General features: G+C 41.3%; 1 protein-coding gene across 1 annotated transcript in view; it reads left to right on the top strand.

Moving 5' to 3' along the window:
* LOC116322306 (ryanodine receptor 3-like) overlaps positions 1 to 13506 on the top strand; it is a 69630-nt gene extending 56124 nt beyond the window's left edge. Inside the window, exons 70-91 of the mRNA XM_039603504.1 lie at positions 147 to 164; positions 824 to 904; positions 1040 to 1128; positions 1206 to 1334; positions 1484 to 1588; positions 2836 to 2917; positions 3094 to 4406; positions 4490 to 4548; positions 4776 to 4950; positions 5058 to 5144; positions 5227 to 5421; positions 5645 to 5775; positions 5868 to 5910; positions 6036 to 6163; positions 6272 to 6332; positions 6480 to 6626; positions 7714 to 7848; positions 7967 to 8123; positions 8281 to 8345; positions 10179 to 10279; positions 11002 to 11053; positions 12484 to 13506. Of these exons, the coding sequence (XP_039459438.1) occupies positions 147 to 164; positions 824 to 904; positions 1040 to 1128; positions 1206 to 1334; positions 1484 to 1588; positions 2836 to 2917; positions 3094 to 4406; positions 4490 to 4548; positions 4776 to 4950; positions 5058 to 5144; positions 5227 to 5421; positions 5645 to 5775; positions 5868 to 5910; positions 6036 to 6163; positions 6272 to 6332; positions 6480 to 6626; positions 7714 to 7848; positions 7967 to 8123; positions 8281 to 8345; positions 10179 to 10279; positions 11002 to 11053; positions 12484 to 12579 (3449 nt within the window). The 3' untranslated portion in view covers positions 12580 to 13506. The remainder of the gene's footprint in view (positions 1 to 146; positions 165 to 823; positions 905 to 1039; positions 1129 to 1205; positions 1335 to 1483; positions 1589 to 2835; positions 2918 to 3093; positions 4407 to 4489; positions 4549 to 4775; positions 4951 to 5057; positions 5145 to 5226; positions 5422 to 5644; positions 5776 to 5867; positions 5911 to 6035; positions 6164 to 6271; positions 6333 to 6479; positions 6627 to 7713; positions 7849 to 7966; positions 8124 to 8280; positions 8346 to 10178; positions 10280 to 11001; positions 11054 to 12483) is intronic.
* Positions 13507 to 14877: the final 1371 nt, after the last annotated feature.

The following is a 14877-nucleotide window of genomic DNA, read 5'->3' as shown; positions in this document are numbered from 1 at the left end:
GATATATCTATAGCCCTATCACTCTCTCCTGTTCCTACTTCTTCTGATTGACTCTAAATGTCTTCTCCTTTGCTTATGTCTGCTTCTGTTTTGTTTGTTTGTTTGTTTGTTTTCTTCTGATCATGTTTTTATGTCATCGGTCGCAGTCAACGTGAGTGAGCGGGGTAAATACACGGTTTAGATTCTACTCATTCTATGAAATGCTGACATGTTGATTGCCTCCAGTTCAACTCCCTCATCCCTCTACTCATCCTCTACCAGTCCTCCCCCACTTCCCTCCCCTTCCCTCATTCTGAATGCAATATAACCACCTTCTTTAATCTGGACTTGAAGGAACGCATGCATGCATCCTTTGACATCTGGATAGATTGTTTACAGTCAGCTGCCCCAAACTGACTCAGATCTTTCCACTTCTTCTTTTACGCAAAATTAATGCTTGTTATTTTTGGACCCCACCCCTCCTTTTTTTTCCTTTTTTCTTTTTGTTTAATTTTGATCATACTAACCAGCGTGTATTAAGCAATAAATCTCCCAAAGCTTTGTTTGTGCTAAACAACAAAGATTTGCTGGTATTAAACAACAAGGCTCAGTTTGGTTCCTACTATAAGCCTTATTTTGACTTGTGAGATGATGCACTATACCTCGTATGCGTGTGTGTTCCGAACCGTCAATATAGTGCACATAATTTGATGCCGTCTGACAACTAAACAGCAGCTTTATGAGGATGTGCAACAAGCTCTGATGCCTGTGCAGACGTTAAAATGATGGGTGCTTGACCTTCCTGTCACTGAGGAGGACAGCTAATCTTATTTCCCGTCCTCAGGTTCCAAGGTACTGCAGAATGATGAATTCACTAAGGATCTTTTTAGGTTTCTGCAGCTTCTCTGCGAGGGACATAACAATGGTAGGTGGATGCTTTCCCATACGCCAGTATTAAAGCCATGCTGCCTCAAGCTGCATAGAAATGATTAAAAAATAAATTCCTATAGTATCTATCTGCAGGAAATTGTTGTTTAATCTCTTTTATCTTCTGTTTTAGATTTTCAAAACTTCCTAAGGACGCAGACAGGGAACACAACTACAGTCAATATAATCATTAGTACTGTGGACTACCTGCTAAGACTGCAGGTATCACATTGTTACATCCAGAGCTTTAAATTTCAATAAAGTAGATATGCTATTAATTTAAGTGCTTTCCCTTTTAGGAATCCATTAGTGATTTCTACTGGTACTACTCTGGCAAGGATGTCATTGATGAGGCCGGTCAGAGGAACTTCTCCAAAGCACTAGCAGTGGCCAAACAGGTGTTCAACTCTTTAACAGAGTATATACAGGTACATAATCACAACTCTCCACAGTAAAAGCTGCTTAAAGTCTTCATTACAATATCTGAATGTTCTTTCAGCGCTTTAGTGACGAGAAAGGCTGTTTGTCATCGTGTGAGCGTCTCCTTTTGTCTCTGCACCTGTTTTATGTGCTCCAGGGTCCGTGTATAGGGAATCAGCAGAGTCTGGCTCACAGCAGGCTGTGGGATGCAGTGGTGGGCTTCTTGCATGTTTTTGCCAATATGCAGATGAAGTTATCTCAGGTATGTGTTTTATCTGCAGTGACGCAGATGTGCCTTTATGTATTTCTCCGCTGGTGAAAACTAAAACACTTGCTTGAGTTGTTACATTCTGTGTTGACTAAACTGTTTACTTGTGTTTTGCTCATCATTACTTTCGCCTTACATTGGAAAGCTGGTACTTTGCTGATTAAGATTTAATCCTATTATAAATGATTTGCCTTATATTGACTCCACTTAACAAAATGTATGGTGTAATGGCCTTTTTATCTTTAACTGAGAGGATTTTTTTTGTTTGTTTGAAAATTTCTCTTTTTTACTCATTTCCTGTCGCGTTCTTATACCTAACCATTTTCAATGTTTTTTTAATGTTAATGCTTAATGTTTTTCATGCATGTTTCAGGAAATTACTGTACCTGTTTCCCATTTCCCTAAAAAAATTATGAAAGGAAGCGTAGCTCAAGACTTTTGCACAGAAGTGTAGCTCTAGAAATAATAGGAACCAAAGGCATGGCAGTGTAAATAAACTAGAGTACATATAAGGTCAACCACCTGCTTGTGCAACTACTTTAAGTCTAGTAACAGATTTTTAAAAGAACATGGCCTGCTTGTTTTAATACATGCCTGCTTAGCTATAGTTAATAGTCGTTACTTAAGTAAAAATTTTAAATAACGGCTTGTACAGATGTGAAAATGTGAACAGCCCCTGGTGTTTTATTCATTGCCACTAGAGGTCTCTCCAGGCTCATTGATAATCAGAAGCAACTCCAGCACAATTACACATGTTGTTCACCTCAGCTACATGATATATGACTCCATCATTGATATGTCCAATAAGCCAGGAGTGGGATGAAATCCACCCACCTAATCTTATCTCGTGGTCATCACAAAGGGGCTGGGTCTGACAGCAGCAGCCAGGATGAAGAAGAGCACAGGTGCATCAAAGTACGCGTCAGATTTATGGCACATTGAATACAAAGCCCATAGAGACCTTAAACGAGTCAGCCTGACCTCGACATCTGTTCCTAGACAGCAAAATAACATAAACCCTGGTCGTGATGGATCGATGTTACCTAGAAGGACCTTCTGAGCCACAGCAGGGGCCATTTGAGGTCCCTGCAATATTAAAGCCTTGATCTCTCCAACTCTCTCTGCATCACAGGGATATTAAAGAGCCTGGCTGTACCCTTACAGTTAGACCATCAGTGGTCTGTGTGACATATTGTACTATGACTCACCGCGTTTCCCCTTTCTGTCTTTTTTTCTAACAGGACTCCAGTCAGATTGAATTACTAAAGGAGCTGCTGGACCTGCAGAAGGACATGGTCGTCATGATGCTCTCGCTACTTGAAGGTGGTTTTTTTGTTTTTGATAACATTATATAAGCTTTGTATGCTGGTACTTTGATAAATCGGATTTATTTGCCTGATATAATCAAATGTGTAGCAGAGCACATTTGCCTAATCTGCATGGGGAAGTGTTTTTTTAATGAGTTTACTGGTAAAATTTACCGCTTTATTGTCTCACAGGTAATGTTGTGAATGGAACTATCGGCAAACAGATGGTGGACACCTTGGTGGAATCTTCCAGTAACGTGGAGATGATCCTGAAATTTTTCGACATGTTCCTCAAGTTGAAGGACTTGACCACTTCGGACAGCTTCAAGGAGTACGACCCCGAGAGCAAAGGCGTCATCTCAAAGAAGGATTTCCAGAAGTCCATGGAGAACCAGAAGCAGTATTCTCAGTCTGAGATTGAGTTTCTTCTCTCCTGCGCTGAGGCTGACGAGAACGACATGTTCAACTACGAGCAGTTTGTTGAGAGGTTTCACGAACCGGCAAAAGACATCGGCTTTAACGTCGCCGTGTTGCTAACCAATCTTTCAGAGCACATGCCTCACGATGCCCGCCTCTCAACTTTCCTGGACCTGGCCGAAAGCGTCCTCAGCTACTTCGAGCCTTACTTGGGTCGCATTGAGATCATGGGCGGAGCCAAGCGCATCGAGAGAGTGTACTTCGAGATCAGCGAGTCGAGTCGCACGCAGTGGGAGAAGCCTCAGGTGAAAGAGTCGAAGCGGCAGTTCATCTTTGACGTGGTCAACGAGGGCGGAGAGAGCGAGAAGATGGAGCTGTTTGTAAATTTCTGCGAGGACACGATCTTCGAGATGCAGCTGGCCTCTCAGATTTCAGAGCCAGACCCCGTTGAGCGCCCGGAGGAAGAAGAGGATGACATCCAGACCATGATGGAGAACCAGGAACAGGAAGACGAGGAGAGTGCAATGATGGAGTCTTCCTCGGCATTTACAATCGCATGCATCTCCATGAGGAAGAGCTTGTGTCACTTCCGCCAGCTGCTTACTCTTAAAAGCATGCGGCGGCAATTCAGGAAATTCAGGAAGATGAGCGTGAAGGAGATGGTGCGGGGCTTCTTCTCCTTCTTCTGGATGATCATCACGGGCCTCTTTCACTTTGTTTACAGCCTAATTTGGGGATTCTTCCACATCTTGTGGACAACTATGTTTGGGGGTGGCCTCGTTGAAGGGGCTAAGAACATGAAGGTTACAGATATTTTGGGAAACATGCCTGACCCCACTCAGTTCGGGATCCACGGAGATGTGTTAGAAACGGAAAAGATGGAGGCAAGCGAAGCGTCAGCGTTGGCGGAGATGGGTCAGATGGCTCAAGGGGAAGCAGCAGAGGCGGATCTGATGGCTGAGCTACTCAACATACAGCCGAAGAAGGAGGGCAAGCATGGGGCCGAGCCAGGTTTGGGGGATGTGTCTGAGGTGGTGGTGGGAGATGCCCCATCAATAGCCAGTGCGGTCAAGCAGAAGAAGGCACAGGTTAGTGATTTTGTTCAGAAAATAGAAGAAGAACAAACCCTTATTAGTAGAACCTGAATGGTAAAGTAATCTGCTGATTCTAGATGGCTGCAAAGACGAGGGCTGTGAACGGAGACTACAGATCTGATACAGAGAAGGGAGAGTGAGTGTAACTTGTTCATTGTTACCTACATTACCACTTGCATATGTTTATTCGGCGATTGTGTTAGATTAGCTTTACATAAATGACAGTTAAAAAATGCCTTTATCCTACTCCTGTGCTTGTCCCTTTGCTTAGTATCCAGATTTTGTTTCTCCATATTAGGTATACATCCGTGTCTATGAACACAATTTGCTATTTTGTCTCTAATGTATAATTTATGCTTGCAGTTCAGAAGATGGTGAGAAGAAGGACCACGACAAGACTAGAGACGAAGCTCCTCCAGAGTTGTCTGTGGAGGAGAAGAAAGCCCCGAAGAAAAGGCTCGGCTTGAAGAAGGAGGCACCGGAGGCTTTCATGGCGAGCTTCTTCGCTGGCTTGGAAGTCTACCAGACTAAGATGCTGGTCAGATGTTTTCCTCACTGCAGTTTTGAGATCACAACTGTTAAATTAAGCACAAATACTTGTTACACATAAAAACAAAGATGATGATCACGATTACCTTTTCACAGAACTACCTGGCAAGAAATTTCTACAATCTCCGCTTCTTGGCACTTTTTGTTGCCTTTGCTATCAACTTTATTCTTCTCTTCTACAAAGTAAGTTTGGAGCTAAACTACCACCTTATATACTCACCTTACGGTCCAGCTGGGTGTCAAATTTGGTGTCGTCACTTTTCAGGTGACGGGTGATTACTCGGATGATGAAGACCCCTGGAACGGTCGAGGCAGAGTTGGGGAGGAGGAAGACGAGGGAGCGCTTGAGTATTTCGTCTTGCAGGAGAGCACAGGTTACATGGCACCAACACTTCGCTGTCTGGCAATACTACACACCATCATATCTTTCCTGTGTGTAGTGGGATACTACTACCTGAAGGTACAGTGACATCCACAGTTTTTTTTAAGGTGGTCTAATGAATTTGTTAAGCATTTTAGGTGAAAAAATAAAACAACTACATACATCTGGTTTGGGTATATGTACATTTTATATTTCAGTACACTTGTTCGTTGTTAACACATGCACTTACGTGCACACACACACACACACACACACTGTTCGTCTGTCCCACTGATGCAGCCAGATTTCTCCTGTGTTCAAGGTGCCTTTGGTAGTGTTCAAGCGGGAGAAGGAGATAGCAAGGAAGTTGGAGTTTGCGGGCCTCTACATCACCGAGCAGCCGTCTGATGACGACATTAAAGGACAGTGGGACAGACTGGTCATCAACACTCCGTGAGTCAGCCTCTTATCAAATGACGAATCATAATCTTGTGCAAACAGAGGTTTAATTCTGTTTTTGTTTTTCTTTGCTCTTTTTTTATCAGCTCCTTTCCCAACAACTACTGGGATAAATTTGTCAAGCGCAAAGTAAGTAGCTCATGTAATTTAAGTTGAATCTGCTGTGCACACAAGCTGTAAATGAAATCTGGTTACACTTACTAAACGTCAGCTGCTGTGTCTCTTATATATTTCCGCGTGGCTGCTGTTTATAGGTGATAAAAAAGTATGGAGACCTTTACGGAGCAGAGAGGATAGCAGAGCTGCTGGGGTTGGACAAGAGTGCCCTGGATTTCAACCCTACAGAGGAAACTGTTGCCAAGGAGGCTTCACTGGTGTCATGGTGAGAGATTGGGCTGATAAAAAGCAGACAGCCCAGGGCTGCTTGGAGTAAAAATAGAGGTCAAACAGAAAATACGAGCCCTTCATATCAACTTTTCTCTGTTGCCAGGTTGAGCTCAATCGATACGAAGTACCACGTCTGGAAAATGGGAGTTGTGTTTACAGATAATGTAAGTTTAAAAATAAGTTTGGATGATTAATTGCTTTGTTTTGTAGTTTTATTGATGGTGGTTTACATTATTTGACAGCTGAACAGGTTGATGAATGATTTTTATAGCAGGGCGAACGGCTTCTGATCCATTTTGTTTCTCCACCAGTCATTCTTGTATCTAGTTTGGTACACCACCATGTCCATCCTGGGTCACTACAACAACTTCTTCTTTGCCGCCCATCTGCTGGACATCGCCATGGGCTTCAAGACCCTCCGCACCATCCTTTCGTCTGTCACGCACAACGGCAAACAGGTGAGGAGGAAACACATGCAGCTCTTCTTTCGAACAGCAGGGGTCACTGCAGAGCTGGTGGTGAAACACATTTTTGATCACAGTTTGCAGTGATGGCATTTGAGGTATGCCATTCAAAATGTGCTAATTTATGCTTTTCTGCATGCCTAAAATGGTTTTCAGTTGAAATAATTTTAATTTTGCTTTAAATGTTAGCACAGTTATTACATTATTATGTATGTATGTCCTTAAAAAGCTACTTTAAGTACTAAAAGACCCTAGGTTGGTTTTATAATAGGTTAAAGCCAAAATATTAACAAATATTATCTTTTTATTAGGCAGTTTGTCTTGTCAATTAACTGATCTAATTGAGCATTTAGGTCTAATTTCATTCATCAGGTTCTGAGAAAAAGTATCTCGCTTGTTGGCGGCTAATATGCAGGTGACATGAATCACAAATGTGTCATCTAGCAGATACTGTATGTGTCGTGTGAGATAATTGGAATGTTCTCAGTATCCTTTGACATTTGAGTTCAAATGGCTCACATGGCTTAATTTAAATCCCACTTTGGATTGCCAGTTCTTCCAATATTCCCATGTTAACTGACCAGAGGGACAAGTCAGAATTTAATGTCACCTCAGTCTCCAAGGGTGGAAATGCACCAAAATGGCAAGGCCACAAGGAATCAGCGACATCTCCCAGACTCAGCCGTCTGTGGGCTGATCAATCACGCTGTCAATCTAAATGCGCTTTACGCCGTTGTTGCCTTTCAGGTTTACAACCGGCTGAGCTGCAGCTGAATCCATTTTTTATTATTTGTGAAATAATAGACTCGTTTTTGTATTTACTATAAATAAATAACTCATATTTGAGTTTTCTTATTGCACTAAATGTTCTCATCTTTTCCACGCGTTTGAACTTTTCCCCTTCTCTCTACTCACTCCTCTCTTGCCAATGGCGATCTAATTTTGTTGCAATTTTTTATAGAAAACAAATGGAAGCCAGCAGCTCTGCCCCTGCTGCGTCCATTGTGCGTTTAATGGAAATACATAAATAGCACAAAAAAAAGAGCGAGTCTGTAAATGCAGATTTCATGTGTCTCTGTAGCTGGTGCTGACAGTGGGCCTGCTAGCTGTTGTGGTCTATCTCTACACTGTGGTGGCCTTCAACTTCTTCAGGAAGTTTTACAACAAGAGTGAGGATGAGGATGAGCCGGACATGAAGTGCGACGACATGATGACGGTAAACTGGAGTTACACTTTCTTTTTTGAGGAACAGATTTGGGCTCGCTGCTTAAAATAACCCATGACTTAATGCTCAGCCTCAGATTTCAATTAGACCTCCATCTGTGTTCCCTCAGTGCTACCTATTCCACATGTATGTTGGGGTAAGAGCAGGAGGCGGGATAGGGGATGAGATCGAGGACCCAGCTGGCGACCCCTATGAGCTCTACCGCATCCTGTTTGACATCACGTTCTTCTTCTTTGTTATTGTCATCCTCTTGGCCATCATCCAGGGTATGTTAAAAAAAACAACCCAATTCCAACCTTATTTATCAATAATTAGATGAACCCACAACTTATATATATATTTAAATATTACAGTCTTTATGCTTAGGATATAGTTAGCTACAGTATGTATGTCATGCTCACAGCAGTTCCTTTATGGTTGCAGGTTTGATCATTGATGCCTTTGGAGAGTTAAGAGACCAACAGGAGCAGGTCAAAGAGGACATGGAGGTGAGAGGTGGCAGGAGTGTAAATCATAGGCTGCATATAAAAGATGGACTTAGCTTATAGGTTTGTGAAGTGAAGCCATTGTAGAAGTCGTCCAGTGTGGCCACTCCGTGTTTGTTGACTTTGGTCATGTTGTGGATGATGTTCTGTGGATTCACGTAATGATGGTCTAAAACCTCGTCAAGAGACGGAACATCCAGAATCCTCTGAAGGTGGGTCAGCGTGATGTCCTTCCAGATCTCCTGTTCATCCCCCGCTGTTAGCTCTTGTCTCTGTTTCTGCTGCACTTCTGTTGGCTGATTGTTGCCTTCCTGCTTTGTTTGTTTGGAGTCCAAATTCCACATTTTCCTGGTTCTCCGTCTCCTGCCTCCTCCTTCTAAACTTGAAGAAACCTTCTTTGTCCTCTTTGAAGGTCTCTTTTTTATGGATCTGGAGTCCGAGGGTCAGGGGATGGGAAAGTGGAGGGAAACCCGTACAACACATTGTCGTCCTCCAAGTCCTCTGTTCCCCAGCATCCCTTTACATCTTCAGTCACATGGTTCTTCAGAAACCTCTTTAGGAGGTGAACTGTCTGTTGCCTGGTAACGTCGGGGCCAAAGCTACTGTTACAGAGCAGCTGGTGCAGCCAATCAACAGCAGCAGAAGTGGTGAATCAGGAAGCATAGTGCCTGAAGTTGTATCGATGCTTCCTGAGGGGCATGCAAGCTCGAAACAAACAAACCACGTCATTCCACAGTTTTGTGGCTCTGTACAGTCCAGGACAAATAACATGAGAACTCATATTTATCACAGAAGGGCAGCGCTAAAGTTTACCTTCATTCGATGTAGCGACAGGTAATATCCATCACTCGAAGAAATATTTATGCATGTCTCGCTACAAGCTTGTAAAAAGTAGTTAGGGAGGAACTCACCGCAGCCTGGCTGCTCCCCATCTGGCTTAAGGGCCATCAGGGGGCGACTGTTAAAAAAGAAGACTGGATGAGACTCCACGGTGTAACAGCGCTCGGCTCTCTTGTTCTATGACCTCAGTTAATACTTTCTTGGTGAGCAACTGTTTGTTTCACAGACTGCTGAAAACAACATGATGTTCATTTTTGCAAATGATTACACTCTTTACCATCTGAAACCGGGTATAGTTTATGATGGGCCGACCCCATATTTGAAAAGTTGCTTCCAAACAGTGAGACAGTTGAACACTCAGCTTGACCCTTCATAACAGCACCTCCCTAACCATTAGACGGCATAATCGCGCTCACGTCCACCTTTCATATACGAATAGATTTAATGAAGATCTTCTAGAGATTACGGCCTTATTAGTGGACTCTTGCGTCTCGTCTCGTGTACTTGTCTCTTTTTTTTCATTAATATTTTACTTAGTCTGGGCTACTTTATGGAAATTGTACCCCCTAACCCCCCTTTTTGATCACGTGTTGAGTTTTGGAGATGTGACACATTTTTGTGAGCTCCCCATCTCTCTTGAGTATTTAAACAGTCACTGTGACAGCCAAGTGAAGATCAACGTGCACGTGGGAATATAAATATTAAGCTGAATTTTGGAAGCATACTTGTTGATGCATAACCTTGTGGTCTAAGAGAGGGCAGATAACCCTTAATGACACTGTCGAGATTATTTTCTCAGACTAAAAGGTCCCTGCAGAGCCACTGTTGTTCATAGGCTGAGTGGGACTGAGTGTGATGAGTAACTTGACCTTAATATTGTAAAATATGTCCAATCTGGTGTTGCTTTAGGCAAACTCTTGTTTACTGTAGTTCATCAATGAAGCACAGAAAAAGAAGAAGGAAGCGTGCCTTCTAATTTTCATTTTCTGTCCTCAGACCAAATGTTTCATCTGTGGGATCGGGAACGATTACTTCGACACAACCCCCCACGGCTTTGAGACCCACACCTTACAAGAGCACAATTTGGCCAACTATCTGTGAGTATCCTTTTTGATCAGCAGTGTTTTTAATGGTTTTTTTGTTTTGTAATCATCGCAGTAATCTTTTACCATTCGTGTCAATGCTTTTCTGTAATTTAACCACATGATTGATGGCTTTAGCACGTTACCGCAGCATAAATACCAAAGTCACTAGTAGCAGCATTGATCCAGAACACTAGATCCCTTCAGGTATCCTTTCCATCTGTCTGTGTTTCCCTCGCACGCACCGCTTAGCCGGTGTTTCTGAATAATACCAGTAACAATAGAAAGTCTCAGTCCATTTGCTCTCACAGTCAGCTGGCCGGAGGATATGAGAGCGACCTCATTATGTTGCTTCATTACTATTTAATGCCATGAACTTTATTGGAAAATAGGTTTGTGATAGCATGCTCTCATTCAGTATTCATTATGATTTGGCATGCCGCGATGCCCATAGAGATACAGCGGCTCGGTGCCATTTACGCTTGATTTGGGGAGCAACAGGTGATTCGGCGATAGAGACGAGGTGGTGTAACTTTATTTAGACACTAGCGTCGGGAATTGTGACACCTAGTGACGGAGAGTTTGACATTTACGTGATTAGTGTTGCAGAAATCAAATGTGTCACAGAAAAGCTTCTCACGTCCCCGCTCTGTGCTTCAGCTGTGGTGATGGGCTTAGATACAAGACTGCGATTCCCCTTTAATATTTTTTTCTTTGTTCTTGTTTTTCTTGTAAAGGTTTTTCCTGATGTACCTCATCAACAAGGATGAGACAGAGCACACTGGACAGGTAGAATACTATTTTACCCTGATTAGCTAAACCCAGCCAATATTCCTCCTCTTACTGTCGGTACCTATTTTGGTTTATTAGTTTTTTCATATCTACCCATATTGTGGTGGAATTAAAGTGTTGTTTAATAATCTGTGGTTTACATAATATTAATTAAGGTCGTTGTACTAAGCACAAAGAGATGAAATTTTAATTTTAGGTAATATTTGTGTGGATAAAGTGGTAAAATTAATACTGCTTAATAACATTTCAAGTCTGTACTCATCTACTAGCTAAGTCTTTTGCTTCACTTAGATAAGACAGTAACTATGTCCCAATTCATAGGCCGCATCCTTCGAAGACCGAGTTTAATAAACTCAGCCCTCTGCTCCTCACTCGCTAATATATAACAGGACACTAGAGTAAATTCTCGACCATCTCACACTTCTGTTTAATCAGTTTTCTGTTTGACGTTTATTTAGCTGTAATCTCAGCTGAACCGATTTACTCAGGAACAAATAAAACACTGAAAAAAGCCGAACAATAACATTTTTAAGTTATCTAAGTGACTCATATATCGTGTTTAACCTGAGTAGTGAAAGACCGCGGGGTCTGAAAACGATGTGCTGGGAGTCCGCTGTTCTCACCGGCTCGCTATCGATCTGGTGGGTAACAGACGTCTCCGAAAACGTCGGGGCACTTTTGCAAATATGTGATGTCTTAATAAACTGAGCAGATATTTGAAGTTTACACAGCTACATTCTTGCCTGAAAATATGTTAAAAGTTTATTTTGTGACCCAGAAAAAGTAATTAGAGTAATATTAAAATTAAGTAGCTGCCGCCATTGTTGGAAACTGGAATTGGCTGGGCCATGCTATGAATTCTGGGATAGGTTGGGCCACGAAGGATACACCCGACCCATCCTTGAAATTCGGAGAAATGAAGGACGCATTTGTCGGCCGCATTTGGAGCAGCCTTCGAATTAGGGCAGCCTGCGTAGCGTTGCTGTGACGTAATCGGCCTTCAAATGCAGCCTCAGAAGGATGCGGCGTAGGTTTTGGGACACAGCTAGTATACTCATTAAATACCGAAGATTTTTCAATGATCTTCCTGTTAATACACTCAAAAAAACCAAGTATTTTTGGGCACCATAAACATGAATATACTTGGTATTAACTGAATGTAAATTTCATTTGACCATTAAATTTAACATTTTACTCTGTGATTACGTAAAAAAAATTCCATGAAAAATTTACATGTAATTAAATTACTCAAAAAGTAATTATATTTGAGGTGAATCTTTTTTCAGTGTGAATATTTTCACACAGCTCGTTAACACACCTGTAATTATGTAATGTTTAAATTCTGGATATTTAAATTAAAAACATTCAGCCTTATTTCAGACCAGTTAAAGATTTCGAGCTAAACTCTGATGTTGGCTTGTGTCCAGGAGTCCTACGTGTGGAAGATGTATCAGGAGCGCTGCTGGGACTTTTTCCCAGCTGGAGATTGCTTCCGCAAACAGTACGAAGATCAGCTTGGATAGAGCAGATGCATCCTCCTTACCTCTATCTACATGGCCTGCTGGAGCATGTAGTCCCACCTACAACTGCTGGAATACGACACCCACTCCCACTACTGGTTTGGACTGGTGTGAGGAGAGGCAAATGAAAATGATGTACCCTGTAACTGTCAGTACAGCACCCGTCTATGAGGAAATGACCTATAACTTGCCCAGACATTTTCTTTTGGTTTGGTGGACTCGTTTTTGACAGCGTGTTGCCTTTTACTCCACATAACCCCAAATCATTGCACAATTTTTGTTTTTTGGGGGTCTTTTTGAGAAATATTGGGTTGTGTGGGGTTATGGGACAATGTGTGAGTCATATTATGCACAATATATGAATGTTGAACTTGAGACTTAATGCCAAAAGAAGCAGTGGAGTATAGTAGATATACATAGTGCGCAAAAATGTGATTTAAGAAAAGATTTTTTTCGTCAGATGTTGTAACATTTATCTATCGAGATGGAATCTGTAGGATGACGTGACAAAAGGTTTATTGTGTAGGATTTTTTTTTAAAAAATGCCTAAAGTTCTTCATGAAGTGCCTTACAGTACTGTATCTACATTACAATGAAGCTATGCAAAACTTTTGTTTTTTTTCTTTATTGTATGTAAGTACAGTAGTTTTCCTGGAGCAGTAACAAGTAGCTGTCCAGATATGTAGTTTGTGGCTGAACACTTTCATTTGAACGTGGAAGAAGAGCATTGGGACGATTTCTTTTGTTGCTGAATGCAGCGTAACTGCAAATGTTCAAGATACACAGTGTATAAATGACACAACAGAATTTACTGAAGACTTTCAAACAAGAACAGAAAAAAAATGAATTGCTATTGTATGGCCATTTGTATGTAATAGCTTTGCTGATCTGTGCATTTCTTTTGATGGAAAAAAAATAAAGAAATTGATGCAAGAAATGTTCGTGTTTACATTGTGGTTGTTTATTTTTCAGATTTTTGAATTTATTTCTTAAAGCAATTAAATAAAAATATATCTCCAAGTCTAAGATCTCTGAGACAGTGAGTCATTTCAGACACGCAAATTTCACACACCCCAAACCTCAAAGCTATATCATACTCTGACCTTCCTGTAGCTTTTAATTATGATTTAGTAATAAACAAGTAATGGCCAAGTAGGTGCGTACTTCTGGTGGGTTAGAATGGCAGGACGGGGCCTCAGCAGGGTACATGATGGGAGTTTTAGACCTATTACCCATGGTGCCAGCTGTCAGCTCACATCATGTCACCACACCTTGGGCACCACACAGTGCTGAAGCCTGCCGCTGAGAGCAACTCTACCACCTCAGCTTACAGCTCTGGCATTCTGACTATTTTGTACGGTCCCAGCATGTTTTATGTGCATTATATTTTTGAAATTAAAATGTGACCCATCACTATCGGTCTTTCTACTGAAGACTATTGCAAAGCAACAATAAAAAGCTGTACTTACCTCCGATTGTTTTATAAAGCTGCTCTTGTCATAGTACAGTAAATCTTTAACATGCAGTGTTTTGAGTGGATTAAAGCAAAGGCAGTCTCTGAGCTAACTCAGTTTAAAGCTTCATATGTAATGTTCTGTGCTCTAAAAAGCAAATGGGCTCCTACATTATTCAGCATATTATGTGGCTATAAAGGAAGCAGAAGAAAACTGTAATGTGCAATATCAGTGATGACTTCCATGTGAAGCAGAGCCAACATGAATTAGCAACAATTAAGCCATTCGTGATGACACACACACACAGAAACACGAATATAACAAAATCATGTTACCAACAAACAACTAAGTTATGATGGGTTTTATGCATATAAAGACTTTTTTCTCGCTACCAATTTATAAAACTGATCATTTGGTTTAGCTTAAGTAAAACTGATATGATAAATAGTCTGTGCCAAGAAATTTTTATAACTGAGCTTAACTAACCTTGAGCTAGCAGCAATAAGTCTCGAGTAGTGTAAACTGACTTAGTACGTAGAATCAAAAACAACAAGTTAAACTTAAACTCTAAATGTAAAGTTATTCTTAGCTTAATGTGAACACTTTTTTATATATTGTTATATTTGAGGTCAGTGGTTATGGTATCCACACTGGAGGTGAAACCAACGTATGAAGCAGTTGAGGATGCAACACCAAAAAAAAAAAAAAAAGATCAAGCTACTTATTTGGTAGCTAAGTTGAGCTACAACTGCTAAAGCTAAAGCTACTGCTGAAGAAGTAGGTAATACATAGCCTTGCACAGTTTGTTTTTAATCTGCCGAACCTTTTTACTTAATAATTATTTATT

Source organism: Oreochromis aureus, linkage group 19 (assembly GCF_013358895.1).
Source record: "Oreochromis aureus strain Israel breed Guangdong linkage group 19, ZZ_aureus, whole genome shotgun sequence".
NCBI classification, from domain to species: Eukaryota; Metazoa; Chordata; class Actinopteri; order Cichliformes; family Cichlidae; genus Oreochromis; species Oreochromis aureus.
The sequence above is the reverse complement of the archived record's forward strand: the minus strand, read 5'-3'. Positions and strand labels throughout refer to the sequence as shown.